Source organism: Rissa tridactyla, chromosome 14 (genome assembly GCF_028500815.1).
Source record: "Rissa tridactyla isolate bRisTri1 chromosome 14, bRisTri1.patW.cur.20221130, whole genome shotgun sequence".
Lineage (NCBI taxonomy): Eukaryota > Metazoa > Chordata > Aves > Charadriiformes > Laridae > Rissa > Rissa tridactyla.
The window spans coordinates 7,342,105-7,357,096 of NC_071479.1; the positions used below are offsets into that span (position 1 = coordinate 7,342,105).

General features: G+C 60.8%; 2 protein-coding genes across 4 annotated transcripts; both read left to right on the forward strand.

Annotated features, from left to right (window-relative positions):
- Positions 1-1,508: 1,508 nt before the first annotated feature.
- Positions 1,509-9,454, forward strand: CDK9 (cyclin dependent kinase 9). The gene is made up of 7 exons (XM_054220853.1): positions 1,509-1,649; positions 2,145-2,226; positions 3,682-3,772; positions 5,681-5,847; positions 6,035-6,206; positions 6,283-6,431; positions 7,672-9,454. The coding sequence occupies exons 1-7, from the start codon at positions 1,558-1,560 to the stop codon at positions 8,035-8,037; spliced, it is 1,119 nt and encodes a 372-aa protein (XP_054076828.1). The 5' UTR covers positions 1,509-1,557; the 3' UTR covers positions 8,038-9,454.
- Positions 9,204-14,902, forward strand: FPGS (folylpolyglutamate synthase). 3 transcript variants are annotated; one of them, XM_054220852.1, is made up of 15 exons: positions 9,204-9,311; positions 11,217-11,345; positions 11,459-11,512; positions 11,611-11,675; positions 11,758-11,872; positions 11,990-12,067; positions 12,364-12,425; positions 12,526-12,628; positions 12,728-12,805; positions 12,877-13,024; positions 13,107-13,205; positions 13,387-13,537; positions 13,637-13,712; positions 14,052-14,118; positions 14,218-14,901. In XM_054220852.1, exons 1-15 carry the CDS (start codon positions 9,291-9,293, stop codon positions 14,643-14,645), a joined length of 1,674 nt encoding a protein of 557 aa, XP_054076827.1. In that variant the 5' UTR covers positions 9,204-9,290; the 3' UTR covers positions 14,646-14,901. The 3 variants fall into 3 exon arrangements, with proteins under 3 accessions (XP_054076827.1, XP_054076825.1, XP_054076826.1); XM_054220850.1 differs by lacking the exon at positions 9,204-9,311 and adding an exon at positions 10,060-10,167 and having other exon boundaries at positions 14,218-14,902; XM_054220851.1 differs by lacking the exon at positions 9,204-9,311 and adding an exon at positions 10,997-11,130.
- The last annotated feature ends 90 nt before the right edge of the window (positions 14,903-14,992 follow it).

Here is a 14,992-nt window from a genome sequence, read left to right on the forward strand (position 1 = left end):
CCCTCCCGCTGTCCCCACAGTCCTCCCCGTCCCCGTGTCTGCTGGAACGTGCCTGGCTGCTCAGGGGCCACCGCTGGTGCCCTGGTTTGGGGATGCCCGGCAGATGTGGACACCCAAAAATCCCTGGGTGCTAGCCCTATGGAGGAGGGTGCTAGCCCTGGAGAAGGGTGTCAGCCCTATGGAGGAGGATGCTAGCGCTATGGAGGAGGGTGCAAGCCCTGGAGAAGGGTGCCAGCCCTATGGAGGAGGGTGCTAGCCCTATGGAGGAGGGTCCTAGCCCTGGAGAAGGGTGCCAGCCCTATGGAGGAGGATGCCAGCCCTATGGAGGAGGATGCTAGCGCTATGGAGGAGGGTGCTAGCCCTGGAGAAGGGTGCCAGCCCTATGGAGGAGGATGCCAGCCCTATGGAGGAGGATGCTAGCGCTATGGAGGAGGATGCTAGCGCTATGGAGGAGGGTGCAAGCCCTGGAGAAGGGTGACAGCCCTATGGAGGAGGGTGCTAGCCCTATGGAGGAGGGTCCTAGCCCTGGAGAAGGGTGCCAGCCCTATGGAGGAGGGTGCTAGCCCTATGGAGGAGGGTGCTAGCCCTGGAGGAGGGTGCTAGCCCTATGGAGGAGGGTCCTAGCCCTGGAGAAGGGTGCCAGCCCTATGGAGGAGGGTGCTAGCCCTATGGAGGAGGGTGCTAGCCCTGGAGAAGGGTGCCAGCCCTATGGAGGAGGATGCCAGCCCTGCAGACAAGGTTTTGCTGTGCACACGTGGGGCTCAGCCCCTGTGGGGCAACAGCCGGATGGCATCGCTGCCACCAGCTGTTCTCTCATGCTGGGGGACATTGGGGTGCCCCGTAGGGGTTTCTCCATGCGGGACAAGGTGGCCTGGGCCAGGCAGGGATCGGGTGTCCACGTTGTCCCCCATTCCTGGGGAGCACCTGTCAGCTCCCGTGGCCAGGATGCCATCAGCTATCTCTGCTGCTGCTCTGGCCTTGGCTCCCTGTCCTCCCTGCCTTCAGACAACCCCAAACCAAGCTCTGCGTCCTGCACCCAAATGCGGGCGCTGCCAGGGACGGCGTCCACAGTCGGGCACGTTTCCGCCAGCAGGGCAGGAACTGAGGGTCCCCCAGGGACCAGTCCCAGGTGTCCTCCTGCCCTGGCCATGGGGTCCGCTTGCCACAGCCCCCGGGTGTGGGTGTAGCGCAGAGGCAGGGACCAGAAACGCTGTTCAATCCCTGGTGGGTTAAGCATGCAGGGGACATGGTGACATGCTTTAGGGCTGCCGCACCAGGGGCTGCTCGGTGGCCTGGGCCATGTGGAAGGACATGGGTGACAGCGCAGGGGGGACGGAGCTGTTTCCACGAGGATGCTGGGCCGTGGACAGGGCTCTGGGGTGGCGCACGATGGGGCGAGGGCTCCGAGCGGGTGACAGGCGGTGACAACATGGCGGCCGCCGCTGCCGGACTACATCTCCCAGGAGGCATCGCGCGGGCGGCGCGCGCCCGCCGGAAGAGGCGTGGCACGTGACGGAACAGGCGCAGCGCGGTGCTGTGGCAACGGCGGCGGCCGGCATGGCCAAGCAGTACGACATGGTGGAGTGTCCCTTCTGCGATGAGGTCTCCAAGTACGAGAAGCTCGCCAAGATCGGGCAGGGCACCTTCGGGTGAGTGTCCCGCCGTTCCCGGCTCTCCCCGCGCCCGGCCCCGGCCCGCATCGGGCCTACCTCGCCCTCGGGCCTGCCGTCCGGACCCGCCCGCCCCAGGCCTGAGTGTCCCTTCCTTCGGTGTCCTTTCCCCGCTGGCCCCAGGGAACCAGCTGGGCCCCTGAGCCCTCTTTTTTCTCCCACCCTGTCCCCCCCAACTCTGTCCCAGGCGCTGGTCGAGGAGAGTTTACCCTGGAGACAGTCGGGGTGGGGAGCTGTAACTTTGCCCAAAACGTCTAATTTTGCCCAGCTGGGGCTGTGGGAGCTCTGAGTTGGCTCAACCGGTCCTGAGGGCCTTTGGTCCAAAGGGGACGTGGCTGGGCAGGTTAGTGGCACAGCACAGAGCTCTGTGTGTGGGGCTGTCGTGTGTCTTGTTTGGTCTCGTCCCTAGTTGGGAGCACCTGGGTCCCTCCGTTCTTCATTGTGCTGCTCACAGTTTTCCTTCTATTTTTACAGGGAAGTTTTCAAAGCCAAACATCGTCAGACAGGCAAGAAAGTAGCACTGAAGAAAGTGTTGATGGAAAATGAGAAGGAGGGGGTAAGTGTGGGAGCATGGCAGGGCGGTGTTTGGGAAGGCCTGGATATGGGGGGGTTTGTAGGTGAAAGCTAATCTTTGGGATGTGGTTTAACCCCAGCTGGCAACTGGGACCATACAGCCACTTGCTCACTCCCCGCAGCTGCGATGGGGGAGAGAATTGTAAGAGCAAATGTGAGGAAAAACTCTGGGTTGAAATAAAGACAGTTTAATAGGTAGAGCAAAAGCCATGCACACAAGCAAAGCAAAACAAGAAATCCATTTGCTGCTTCCCATTGGCAGGCAGGTATTCAGCCATCTCCAGGAAAGCAGGGTTCCGTCATGCGTAACGGTTACTTGGGAAGACAAAAGCCATAACTCCAAGTGTCCCCCCCATTCCTTCTTCTTCCCCCAGCTTTATATACTGAGTATGACATCACATAATACAAAATATCCCTTTGGTCAGTTGGGGTCAGCTGTCCCGGCTGTGTCTCCTCCCAACCTTTTGTGCCTTCCCAGCCTTCGCTGGTGGGTCAGAGTGAGGAGCAGAAAAGGCCTTGGCTGCCCAGCAGCAACCAAAACCACCAGTGTGCTATCAACACCATTTCTCATCTCAGATCCAAAACATAGCACTATACCATCTGCTACTAAGAAAGTCAACTCTATCCCAGTTGAAACCGTGACAGAATGGCAGAGATGTGTTTTCACTCTGTTCTTTAACAATATTTACTGCTTTAATGTGCCAGATCTTGAACCTGTAAGGGTGTGGACAGGATCCCAGCCATGTGGCCTTTTTCCTCTCTTACTGATACTGTGATAATATTGGGTCTTGTGGTTGCCCTGCCAAAATGTATGGCCCGTTGTCACCTTCTGGGCTGTGAAGACACATGGCAGCAGTGTGGTGCAGTAGCTGTGTGGTGACTGCGCTGCGTGGGACGGCTGCTAGGAGGTGACACTGCTCATACGTTCCTCCTCCTGTGCAAAACCCAGTCACCCTCGACGCAGGGCTCCACACTGGCTGTCGTTTGTGCAAGAACTGGGTCGTGCGTGAAAGGCACGTGCTTAGGGGTTTGCAGAGATGGGGCAAGCTGGGGAGAGAGTTAACCGCAGAAACAGCACAGGCAGCAGCTGGGGAGGCTGCTCTGCAGCTCGAGCTGTGCTGTACCATGTCCTGTTAGGAGCATGCAAGGTGAGGAGAGGAGGGAGAGGTGTCTACGTGTTGGTCTCAGCGCCACGCAAACACCTCTGTCTCATGGCAGAATCCCCTCTCGCTAATGGTGGCCTGATGGTGAAGAAATTTTGGCAATCCTGGTGTTGGTGGTATGTTTTAAAGTTTTGATTGCCCTTCAGTGACTTGTCACGGTGCTGCTCATGCAGGTCCCCTGCCAAGCTGCCGTGGTCACATCTCTCCTGTTTTCTAGGCAGGGGTGACCTTGTCTCCTGCACCCCTAATCCCTGTCCTCTCTTTCTTCTTTCCAGTTCCCTATCACAGCCTTGCGAGAGATTAAGATCCTCCAGCTGCTCAAACATGAGAATGTGGTGAACCTCATAGAAATCTGCAGGACCAAAGGTAGCTTGCGGGGGTCTCCCTTGTGCTGCTGTCGCCTTTTTTTCAGTCTTCCTTTGCCACAGAGTGGGCTGGTGGTTTGTGGTGGGAGTGGGGTCCTCCAGCTGAGTACGGGTCTCTGTTCCTGCCTGTGATGTGGGGTGGGGGGACGCTCTTCTTGGAAAACAGCTTCTAAACAAATTAGGATGTTACCGCAGTTTGGCTGGAAAAAGCTGTTATCAGTCCTGCTGGGATATGCCTGTGCCACGGTGGTGAATGCTGCCCATGTTGAGAAACTCCTGTTTAAATAAATCAGCGCAGAGAGACTTTGAAGCAGAGGGTTCTCAGGCTGGAGCTGATCTCGTGGCTGTGCACAGCCGGTTCCCTGTCAGGAGCTGGAGCCATCCCTCTCGGTTGGTTTATGACAGTTCGTGGCAGCTCCGAGCTGATGACACAGCTCCAGATGGAGACTTGCTCAGTGTCTCTTGCTGTGGGTGACAGTAACCGCTCGTGCTGTGAGGGCTGGGACTCCGCATGGTGCGGTTCTGAGCTGCTCTTAACACCTCACGCAGTATGCCTCTGCTGCGTGACTGGCCTGGTCGGTGCACCTGGCCTGGCTCCATTTCCAGTGAAATTGCTTTAAAACATTTGTTAGTTTTTATATATCATTCTCTTATATGGATTTCTACTGGAAAAATACTTTTGAAAGTGACAGCTGATGTTAAAGCCTGCCATTCTCTGGTCAGTCATTTCAGTTAAATAAAATTGAAAGTGGCGGGTATCTGGTGATGATGTTTTTAAAAAAGTCCAGTTGCTGAACTGGTAGAAATGTCTGGCCTAGGACTGTGAACTTGAAGTTACTCCAGTACTCCATTGCATGTAGATTATTTTCCAAACGGGTATGAGTATAAATGCGAATGACAAGTTAATTTTTAATTTATTGTGTGATAAAATGAGTTGTGATGATTGCATGTCTGGCATACCTAAGGTAAATATTTTTGTAGACGTGTCAGTTGTTTGTGTTTTCTTTGAATTCCAGTCTTCATCCAAATCTACCTTGACCTCAGTTCCAGTAAAGTAGAAATGTTGCGTTTGCTGTTCTCAAACTTTAAGGTTTTCTCTTTTTACGTTGGAAAGCTGCGGTAGGGGCCGTATCCGTGTAAGGAACTGCAAATCCAGTCCAGCAGGCACCCTCCTGGCTGGCAGAGGGGTGTGTTTCCCTGGGGGCTGAGCTTAGCTGTCATTTTACAGTTGTAGTTGCTGATCAGCAGGTTTTGCTGATTACAGCTGATGAAAATCAGCCTTTCTTTTTAATAATGATTTGCATGTGTGCTCTAGGAACAAGATTGAAATCGATTGCTTCATTTGAGGTTTCCTGTTATTGACTTTAAATTGCAATTGGCGTTTTAAGTCACTTTGATTCAGATCAGTCCATTTTGTAGATGCTGTTTGAGGTTGCAGAAAACCTTACTTTCTAATGTTATAATAGATAGATTTTTTTCTGTTTTTGCGTTTTTTCCTGGGGCTGTCTTTGTGGGTGCCTCTTCTATCGCTGATGCAATCAGTGATAGGTCTAGGCTGGCAGCTAGCGGTATGGGCACCTACCAGCCACAGCTTGCAGGGAGGAAACCCCACAGCCGTTACATGAACAGAACAACACAAAACGAAGCTTTCAAAGATTGTTATGCCCTTTTCTTGCCTGTCTGATGACATTCACTACTCCGAATTTCATTCCGTTGCTAGTTGTGCTGTCTTAGTGCCTCTTTACGAAGGATCTTGGGGCCTGCAGGATGTCTCTGGTTCTCTGCATTCCTGTGCCCTGAGGTTTTGTCTAGTGAGCATTGTACGAGCAGCGGGGTGGCTGGAGGTCAGGAGGAGCTGTGACGGGGCTAAGGGTCCCTTGCTGACAGTCCCTCCTTGCCTCTCCCATAGCCTCTCCATACAACCGCTGCAAGGGCAGTATCTACCTCGTGTTTGACTTCTGTGAGCACGACCTGGCTGGCCTTCTCAGCAATGCCCACGTCAAGTTCACGCTCTCAGAGATCAAGAAAGTTATGCAGATGTTATTGAATGGACTTTACTACATCCACAGGAACAAGGTATTTGGCCAGATCTGTGCTGTGCCCTGAGGTCACCCTGCTCTCTGTGGCCTTGCAAGGAGCGGGTGTCTTAGCACAGGCTGGAGGGAAATCCTTCCTTGTCCTTCACCTCTGGAGTCTTAGTGCCTTGCTGGCAGCGGGCACCCAATAATCTTAATGGCTTATTTCGATGTCTGTCCTTGTACAGATCTTGCATCGAGACATGAAAGCTGCGAATGTCCTGATCACACGCGACGGAGTCCTGAAGCTTGCAGACTTTGGGCTGGCTCGAGCTTTCAGCCTGGCTAAGAACAGCCAACCGAACCGCTACACCAACCGGGTGGTGACTCTGTGGTATCGGCCACCAGAGCTGCTCCTAGGTAGGAGGTGATGGGCTCTGCCGGCTTTTCTGGCCTTCTCGTTCCCCCGGGTGACTAACACGGCATCTCCGTTTAGGGGAGCGGGACTACGGTCCCCCCATTGACCTCTGGGGTGGAGGCTGCATCATGGCAGAGATGTGGACCCGCAGCCCCATCATGCAGGGCAACACAGAGCAGCACCAGCTCACCCTCATCAGCCAGCTATGTGGATCCATCACGCCGGAGGTGAGGGCAAGAGCGCGGGCAAGCTGCGGAAGGGCGGGAGGAGAGCTGCAAAGTGGGTGGTGTGGGCAGGGTCTGGAATTGGTCACTCCTGGAGCAATTCCTTGCCCTGTGCGCTGGCTCCTGCGTGCTCCTGGCACTGGAGTGTGCCCATGCAGCACTGGTAGGGAGGCTGGGGAAGCTCCTGCAAGTGCTGTTTGCCACCTGGGAGCCGAGTGCACAGTGGGATGCTGTGCTTTCCTTGCTGCTCAGTGTAAACTACAGCTGTCATGTTACTTGTGTTCAACCTCCTGAACCCTTGGCCTCCCAGACCTCCTTGGGGAGCGGCGAGTCGTGTCCTGGTTTTTGAGCACAGAGAGGATGCTGGCTGCTCCGAGTGTGAAAGAACAGAACGTTAAGTGTAGGAGTCTGTTCTGGTCTATGTTTGGGGGTTGTCCCTCAGATAAATGCCCTCTGAATTTCTGCTTAAAGAAGGGTGGTTTTTTGTTTTGTGTTGAGGGGTTTGTCTCAGATGCTTTGGACTGGTCACCTTGAAAAGCCTCTTGAATTCTGGCTTCTGATTTGCGGCGTCAGCTCGGCCCTGGTGGGAGCACTCAGCCTTTTCTCAACTCCTTATTTAGCAGCAGCTTGTCCTGCCCTCTTGTGGGGGATGGAGCTGAGGGATCTCTTGGCCGGGGCTGCAGTCTAGGGGATTCGATGGGCAGGCAGCCGTGCAGGCAGCCGCAGAGGCCTGGTGCCTCCATTACATACATTATGTACATACATTGAAGGTGCTTTCTTTTGTATGCAAATACCTGCCGTGCTCTCTCCCAGATCAGGGTTGAGGTAAATGCTGGTGATTGAAGCAGGCTTTGCTTTCTAAGGCTAAAAGGTACCACATACATCCGGGTTGTTGTTTAGCAATAAGTTTTGTCATTTTACCTTTCTGGATGTTGTAGCTGGCCTGAGCTGTGCTCTCTAGTAGCTCTTCTGTGGGAGAAACAGCCTGGAGCATCCTGCATGCCATTCCCACACCAGGAGGACTCTGTCCTGACTTGTCCACGTCTCTCCAGGCTTTAGTGCACTATTTAGTGCCTCCTCCATGCTGTGGGAACAAGGTCTGCCAGCTTGGAGGTTATAAAATAGTATTGTTCTCTCAGCAGACCTCGCCCTGGTTTGCCTGAGGGTGTTAGCATCAAAAATGGCTTGTCCTCTCCTCTCTGTAACTATTTCTTCCCAACCCTACCTTCCTCCTCCTTCCCAGGTTTGGCCGAACGTGGATAAATATGAGCTGTACCAGAAGCTGGATCTCCCCAAGGGCCAGAAGCGCAAGGTGAAGGATCGCCTGAAAGCCTACGTTAAAGACCCCTACGCACTCGACCTCATCGACAAGCTGCTGGTGCTGGATCCCGCCCAGCGGATCGACAGCGACGACGCGCTGAACCATGACTTCTTCTGGTCAGATCCCATGCCCTCGGACCTCAAAAACATGCTGTCAACCCACAACCAGTCCATGTTCGAGTACCTGGCCCCACCACGTAGGAGGGGTGGCCACATGCCCCAGCAGCCAGCTAACCAGGGCAGGAACCCAGCTGCCACCAACCAGACTGAATTCGACAGGGTGTTTTGAGCAGGGGCTTCCCTGGCTGGGCTACTCCGCAGGTTGCATTGAGCGGGGATGTCCTGGCGAGGTCTTTCTGTCTGGGAAAGGACTTTCTTCAAGGCGAAGTGCCTGCTGGCTTTAACGAAGCTCTGCCGTCTCTTCTCGTGCAACATCTGAGCCACCACGGAGCTGTGTGACTGGGGAGGTGATGCCTGTGAGCTCGGCGTTGTTTCCCTGCAGCTTTTGCGCAGAGCCTGTTTATCCCCCTGCAACAGTCTGTATTGGTTACGTTAATCTTGCGGATCGATCGTTATGGGACTGGTGGTGGAGAACGTGGCTCTGTTGGTGCTGAGGCTCTTGGCAAATGGTGCTGTGACCAGTAGGACTTGGGAGTAGCTGTCCTGGACCAAACTGGGCCCTGCTGGGAGATGTCTCAGCTCTCTCAGTTGGTCTTAGCCGCTGCAAGGCGTATCCTTTGAACACTGAAGCACTGATGTAGGATGAGGCAGGTGCTTATGAGTAACGTGGAGTTGTCCTGGGGAAGGCAGAGTCACTCTAGGCAGCATGACTAACTCTCACTGCAGTTTCGGCTCTAGCCTAGAGAGGGGCTTACTGGGAAAAACCAGAGCTGGTTGCTGCATACAGCCAGGATTTACAGCGGGAATCACTGGTCTCTGTAACAGCATGCAGTGTCCACGCTTTCTTCATTTTGAACTGCAATTAGGAGACCCCCAGCCTGCTGCGTGCTTTTCCCAGGCGTGTGGATGGCAAAGGGAGTGTTGAGCGCTGGCCTTAGCCGGGGGAGAGACCTGCCATCCTGCGCTCTGCAAGGATTTCACCATGGCGCAGCGGTGCTGGGAGCAGAGGGACTAAACACTCCCATGTCTGCTGCTCTGTCCTGGAGCTCTTGGAGTCTAGAGCAAGACTGCTGCCTTCCCCGGATGCAGTGACCAGTGATGGTGTGCGCACACTTTCTGCCAGAGCTTCTCGGGGCCGACTCTTAGAGAGCGAGGGCTCCTTTGCATCCCACTGCAGCCGAGCTGCTCACTCAACACTTCGTCTTCCATGGCTGTCAGGTGCAGCTGGCCATCTTCTCGGCGAGCCCTGTGTATCCCAAGACTTTCAAACAAATAAGGTGTACCACATGCAGCGGGTGATAACCTTTGGCATTTGATAGGTTGTCCGTTAACTAGGCTAATGGCAAAAGCTGCCTCGGTAGCATAAGGTCTCAGGGGAGGAAGCGGTGGTGAGCGGGGCCGTTCTCAGGACAAAAAGTGAGGATGATAAAGGACGTGTACAAGGTAAATGTCGGTGCGGGGCTCTCAAACAATGTCTCGTTGTGGCGGGGGGGACTTGCTTTCTTTGGAAAAAGAGATGAATTTGGTCGCCAGCAATAAGCCAGATGACTTCTGCCGCTTGTGAATAAACACGATCCTGTCCCAAAGGGCTGCTTTTACCCTGTGTCGCTCTCTTGTCTCAATGGAGAAAGCCACCGCAGTGCTTTAAAACAGCACCTCCCGCATCCCCGAGGGCTTTGGACATTGTGGCTCCCCTGCCACGCACCCCTCGGGGGTCCCCGTGCTGTTAACGGGAGGGGGGCTCGGCATAAGGTGCATTAACCGGTAGCGTGAGTGGAGGTGGCTGTTAGGGGCAGCCCGGGGGCTCCACTGGCACCGGGGGAGGGTGATGCTGCCTGGCTCGGGGGTGTCCCTGCGCCCCCCTCTTGGCCTGTGGGGGCTGGGGTGGGATCCCCAGGGCTGCAGAGCCCGGCTGGGCTCGGTGCTGCGCCCTCCCCCGAGGGGAGCGGCGGGGGCTCCCCCGGAGGCTCGGCGGGAGGAGGAAGGGTCCCCAGCCCACCCGCTCCCTCCCCACTGCCCCTCGCAAAGATGGCGCGTCGACCCCGTTTCCCCCCCACCCCGCCCCCGACGTGGCGCCGCGCTGCCCGTTTCAAAGATGGCGGCGGTGGGGGGGGGGCACGGGGACACGGGGCGGTCCCGCCCCAGGCGGCGGCGCGAGCTCCCGGCGGCAGAGTGCGCGCGGCGCGGCGGGATGGTGGCGCGGGGGCTGCGCGCGCTGCGCGGGGCGCTGCGGGCGGCCGCCGCCGCCGGGCGCCGGTTCAGCACGCGTCCGGCGCGCGCCCCCGCCATGGACTACCAGGTACCGGCGGGGGAGAGAAGGGCCACGCGCGGCGGTGGCCAGGGCCCGGCGGCACCGCGGGGGGGGCTGCGCCCGGCCGGGCTGCGCGCTGCGTCTCGGGGCATCCGTCCCACCGGGCCCGGCACCTGGGGGCAGCGGCAGCCGCGGGGCTGCCCAGCACCGGGGGTCCCGTCCCAAACCGCAGGCCTGTGGGCTCCGGGACGGGCGCGGGGCTGCGGGGCGGTCCCGATACCGTGCGGAGCGCCGAGCCCCTTCCCCGCCTGCGGGGCCGCCCCATCCGCCGCTCCCCGTCTCGCCCCTCTTTCCGCTGGGGACAGCCGGTGCACGGCCGTCATCCCCCAAAGCCCCGTCCCCCGCGCCATGGCGCATCCCGGGCGGGGGTGTCCCGTGTCCCCGCGGCTGCCTGGCGCCGTGGGGACGACGGCGACCCCCGGGCTGAGGGCCGGTGCGGAGACCCCCGCAGACGGGAGCCGTCCTGCTCCTATCCCGTGCCACCGGTGCCCCCCCCCCCGCCTGCTGGGACGGGGTCGGGCTGCTCGGGGGCGTGTCCCGTGCCGGGTCCCCTCTGCAGCACACGGCAGTGCGGGGGCCAGGCCCGCGTCCCCCCCCGGCGCCGGTTCCTGGGGCTCGGTGGCGGCGGTGCCCTCAGGCCGCGCAGCCACGTTGTCCCACGTGCAGGTGCAGCTCCGTGGCTTCGTTTGCGCCTCTAATTAAACACCGGCGGGGCGGGCATGCGGGCACTGGAGCGCCGCCCGCTGGCACCCACGGGTGGCCTTGTCCCGCTGGGGCGGGGGTGGCTGCCGGGTCCCCCCCCGGCGGGGGCAAGGGGCGGGCTCCCCCCGCCGATAAGTAGCCCGTCCCCGGGCTCTGGCGCTGCCGGCACGTCCCCGCGGGGCCATGGCAGAAGGGATGCTGTCGGCGTGGGCGGCCGCGGGCCCCTCTGAGGGGACCGAGCCCGATGGGGTGGGTCGGGGACAGGGCGGGATGCAGCCCCGAGGCCGCGGTGATGGGTGCCATCCTCACCACCACCCCCGGGGGGGTCTTTCCAGGACGCCATCCGGACCCTCAACACTCTGCAGACCAACGCCAGCTACCTGGAGCAGGTGAAACGAGAGCGTGGCGACCCCCGGGCCCAGCTGGAAGCCATGCGGGGCTTTTTGGAGAGGAGCGGGCTGAAGGTGAGGGGGAGGCGTCCCCATCCCGGTCCCACGACCCTCCATTCTGGCAGCGGTGCCGCCGCGCTCGGCACTGGCCGCCGCGGGGGTCTCACGGGGTGGTTGACCTACGGCAGGTCGAGGACCTGGATCGACTGAACATCATCCACGTCACGGGGACGAAGGGCAAGGTGAGGCGGGGGGGCGAGCGGGGGCCGCCGGCGTCTCTGGCTCCATTTCCCCCTGCCCCAGTATGGGGGGGGGGGGTTCAACGCTGCCGTCTCCCCAGGGCTCAGCATGCGCCTTTACCGAGTGCATCCTCCGCAGCTATGGGCTGAAGACGGGCTTTTACAGGTGGGCAGGGGGGGTCAGGAGGGTTTGGGGGGGCTGGTGGTGCCATGCCTGACTGTGCCCCCTTCCATCTGCCCCCCCCCAGCTCCCCTCACCTGGTGCAGGTGCGTGAGCGGATCCGCATCAATGGGCAGCCCATCAGCAAGGAGCTCTTCAGCAAGTACTTCTGGCTCGTCTACAACCGCCTGGAGGAGACCAAGGTGGTGGCAGTGGGGCTTGGGGGTGCTCCCTCCCTCGGGGCCCCCCCCGGGGCTGTGTGCCCCAGCGCCGGTTGGGGATGGCCTGTTCTGTCCCTTTACACCCGCTCTCCCCAGCAGGACCCGGAACATGCCAGCATGCCGGCGTACTTCCGCTTCCTCACCATCATGGCCTTCCACGTCTTCCTGCAGGAGAAGGTCGGTGGTGGTGGCCTCCAGCTTGTGATGGGGATGTCAGGTTGGTGGGGACCTCAGGGAGGCGGGGACATGGGATCCAGCCCCCACATGGGGCAGAACTCGCATCGGTCAAGCTGTCATGGCTGTAACCAGGGGCTGCTAAGCCAGTTGGGTCGTCCCCCCACGAGTGGGGTACATGTGCAGGCACAGGTTTGGAGGGGGGGTGGCAGGGACCCGGCCTCACCCATATCTCCGAATCCATGGGGACACATGCTGCTGGTGGCTCTGTGATGGCTCCAGTGTCCCCGTGTCCCCAGGTGGACCTGGCAGTGGTGGAGGTTGGCATCGGCGGCGCCTACGACTGCACTAACATCATCAGGTAGGAGCTGGCGGGGCCGAGCCTGTCCCCTGGGGGTGCCAGGGCCTGCTGTCCCATGGTGGGGGGGGACGGCGGGGACACTGCCACGTTGTGTCCCCAGGGCGCCGGTGGTGTGTGGGATCTCCTCCCTGGGCATTGACCACACCAGCATCTTGGGGGACACCATGGAGAAGATCGCCTGGCAGAAGGGGGGCATTTTTAAGGTAGGGAGACCCAGTCCTCCCCCCCTTTCATGGTTTTGGGGTGTGCTTCCCAATGGCCCTGAGCAACCCCATGGCCCTGAGCACCCCGATCCTTTGCAGCCCGGTGTGCCGGCATTCACCGTGATGCAGCCGGAGCGGCCACTGGAGGTGCTGAGGGACCGAGCCCAGGAACAGGAGGTGAGTTGGGTGCCAAGGGGGTGGACGTGGGGTACCCCATGGCGGGGGGGCTCAGACACCTTTCCCCACAGTGTCCCCTCTACCTCTGCCCGGAGCTGGACGCCTTCGAAGGGGACCACCGGGCACTGGAGCTGGGGCTAGCGGGTGCCCACCAGCGCTCCAACGCCGCCCTGGCCCTGCAGCTGGCACGGACCTGGCTGCAGCGCCGCGGCTGCTGGGGTAAGGCATGGGGACAGGGGTGGGGGGGGTGTCAGATCCCGCTGTGGTCCCCAGGGTCTCAGCGGGGCACCCGTCCCCCCAGGTCTCGGGGAGCTGAAGGAGGTGCCACCAGGTGTGGAGCTGGTGGGGAGGCCAGTGCCGCTGGCGCCCGCCTTTCAACCCACCGATGCCATGATCCAAGGTGCAGTATGGCCGCCTTGGGACCCCCCCCCCAGCCACGTCGCAGGGCTCGAGGGGGGCCATGCTGGGACCCCAGCCAGTGCCGCCTGTGCTGGAGGGCACAGCCTGGCTGCCTGCACCGGGGTTCCGGTGCTGGAGGGGTGTGTGGGGGTCCCAGCCGTGCCTTGTGCCCCTCCTTCCAGGTTTGCGGGACACCGAGTGGCTCGGCCGGACACAGGTGCTGCCCCGCGGCCCCGTGACGTGGTACCTGGATGGTGCCCACACCACCAGCAGCGTCCAGGCCTGCGTCCGCTGGTTCCGCCAGGCCGCCCTCAACCAGGACAAGCCCCACGAGTAAGGAGGGGACACGACGGGGGCCGGGGGGGGACACACGGTGGTGGTGGTGCTGGGGTTCCCCATGGTGCACGGGCCACCCTCCCTCTCTCCCTGCAGCGGCTCCGAGGTGCGCGTGCTGCTCTTCAACGCCACGGGGGACCGGGACACGGCGGCGCTGCTCAAGCTGCTGCTGGTGAGGTTTTGGGGAGGGGGGTGCAGGGGGGGGGGGGGGGTCACTGCGGCCGGACGGCTGCGTTCTCTGCGTGCGCTGGGACCTGCTTCGCTGCGGGTGCGGGAGCCGTGAGGTGGAGCTGGTGCCCTGTCTGTCTGTCTGTCTGTCTGTCCGCTGCCCTGCTGTCCCCACCTCGGTGCCCCCCTCAAGGGTTTCACAGCCCCGGGTGCAGGGGGGGACTCGGCTCACCCCCTCCCCGGACCAAACCCCCGTAACCCAGGACCCCCACATGGTCCCAGTGGACATGCCATGTGGGGGTCCTGAGGGCCCCCCCAGTGCTCACCCACCCTCTCCCCACAGCCCTGCCACTTCGACTACGCCGTTTTCTGCCCCAACTTCACGGAGGTGTCGGTGGCCAACAACGCTGGTGAGTGCTGGGGAGCCGGGGTCCCCCCCGGCCCCCCTCCATCCCTGACCCCTCCCCGGCCCCCCCCCAATCCCTGACCCCCATCCCCATCCCTCCCAGACCAGCAAAACTTCAACGTGACGCTGGAGAACGCCCTGACCCGCTGCCTGGAGAACCAGCGGACGTGGACCCGGCTGCTGGAGGAGAAGGGGGGGCAGGACCCCTGGCTGCCGGCACCCCTGCGGACAGGGGGGCTGCTGCAGCCGACTCCCCCGCGAGGGACCCTGCTCCTGGTCCCCCCGGCCCCACGACCCCTCAATTCCCCCTCCCTCGTCTTCCCCTGCCTGGCCCAGGCACTGCGGTGGGTGGCGCAGGGCCGGGACCCCCGGCTGGCAGCACCCGCGGCCACGGGGGCTCATCCCCACCCCGTCGCCAGCAGCGGGGCCGTGCTGCTGCGGGAGGCAGCCGCCGTCCGCGTCCTGGTCACTGGCAGCCTGCACTTGGTGGGGGGGGTCCTCCGGCTCCTCGACCCCACACTCTCCCAGTAACTGGGGGGGGACTGGGGCTTTGCACCTCTTTTTACTTGAAGCAATGGTTCTGCCCCCGCTGATGCTCGGAGGCAACCGGGGGGGACATGCGGGACCCCCAGCCCCATCCCGGCTTGTCCCTTTTCACCCCAGTGCCTTTCACCCGTGCCTCACCCTGGGGACACTGGCTGTGGGGGGGCATGCTCCCGGCCCCCAACCCGCCTTGGTAAGACTGACTTGGGGGGGACCCCGGGCTCTGGGGGGGCTGCCCTAGGCCGTTGCTGGGTCCCTGGAGCCCAGGGGGGGTGGGCAGTTTTGGGAGGGGGGGGGGGATGTAGGTGGGAGCCTCAAGATGCAGCGAGGCTCGG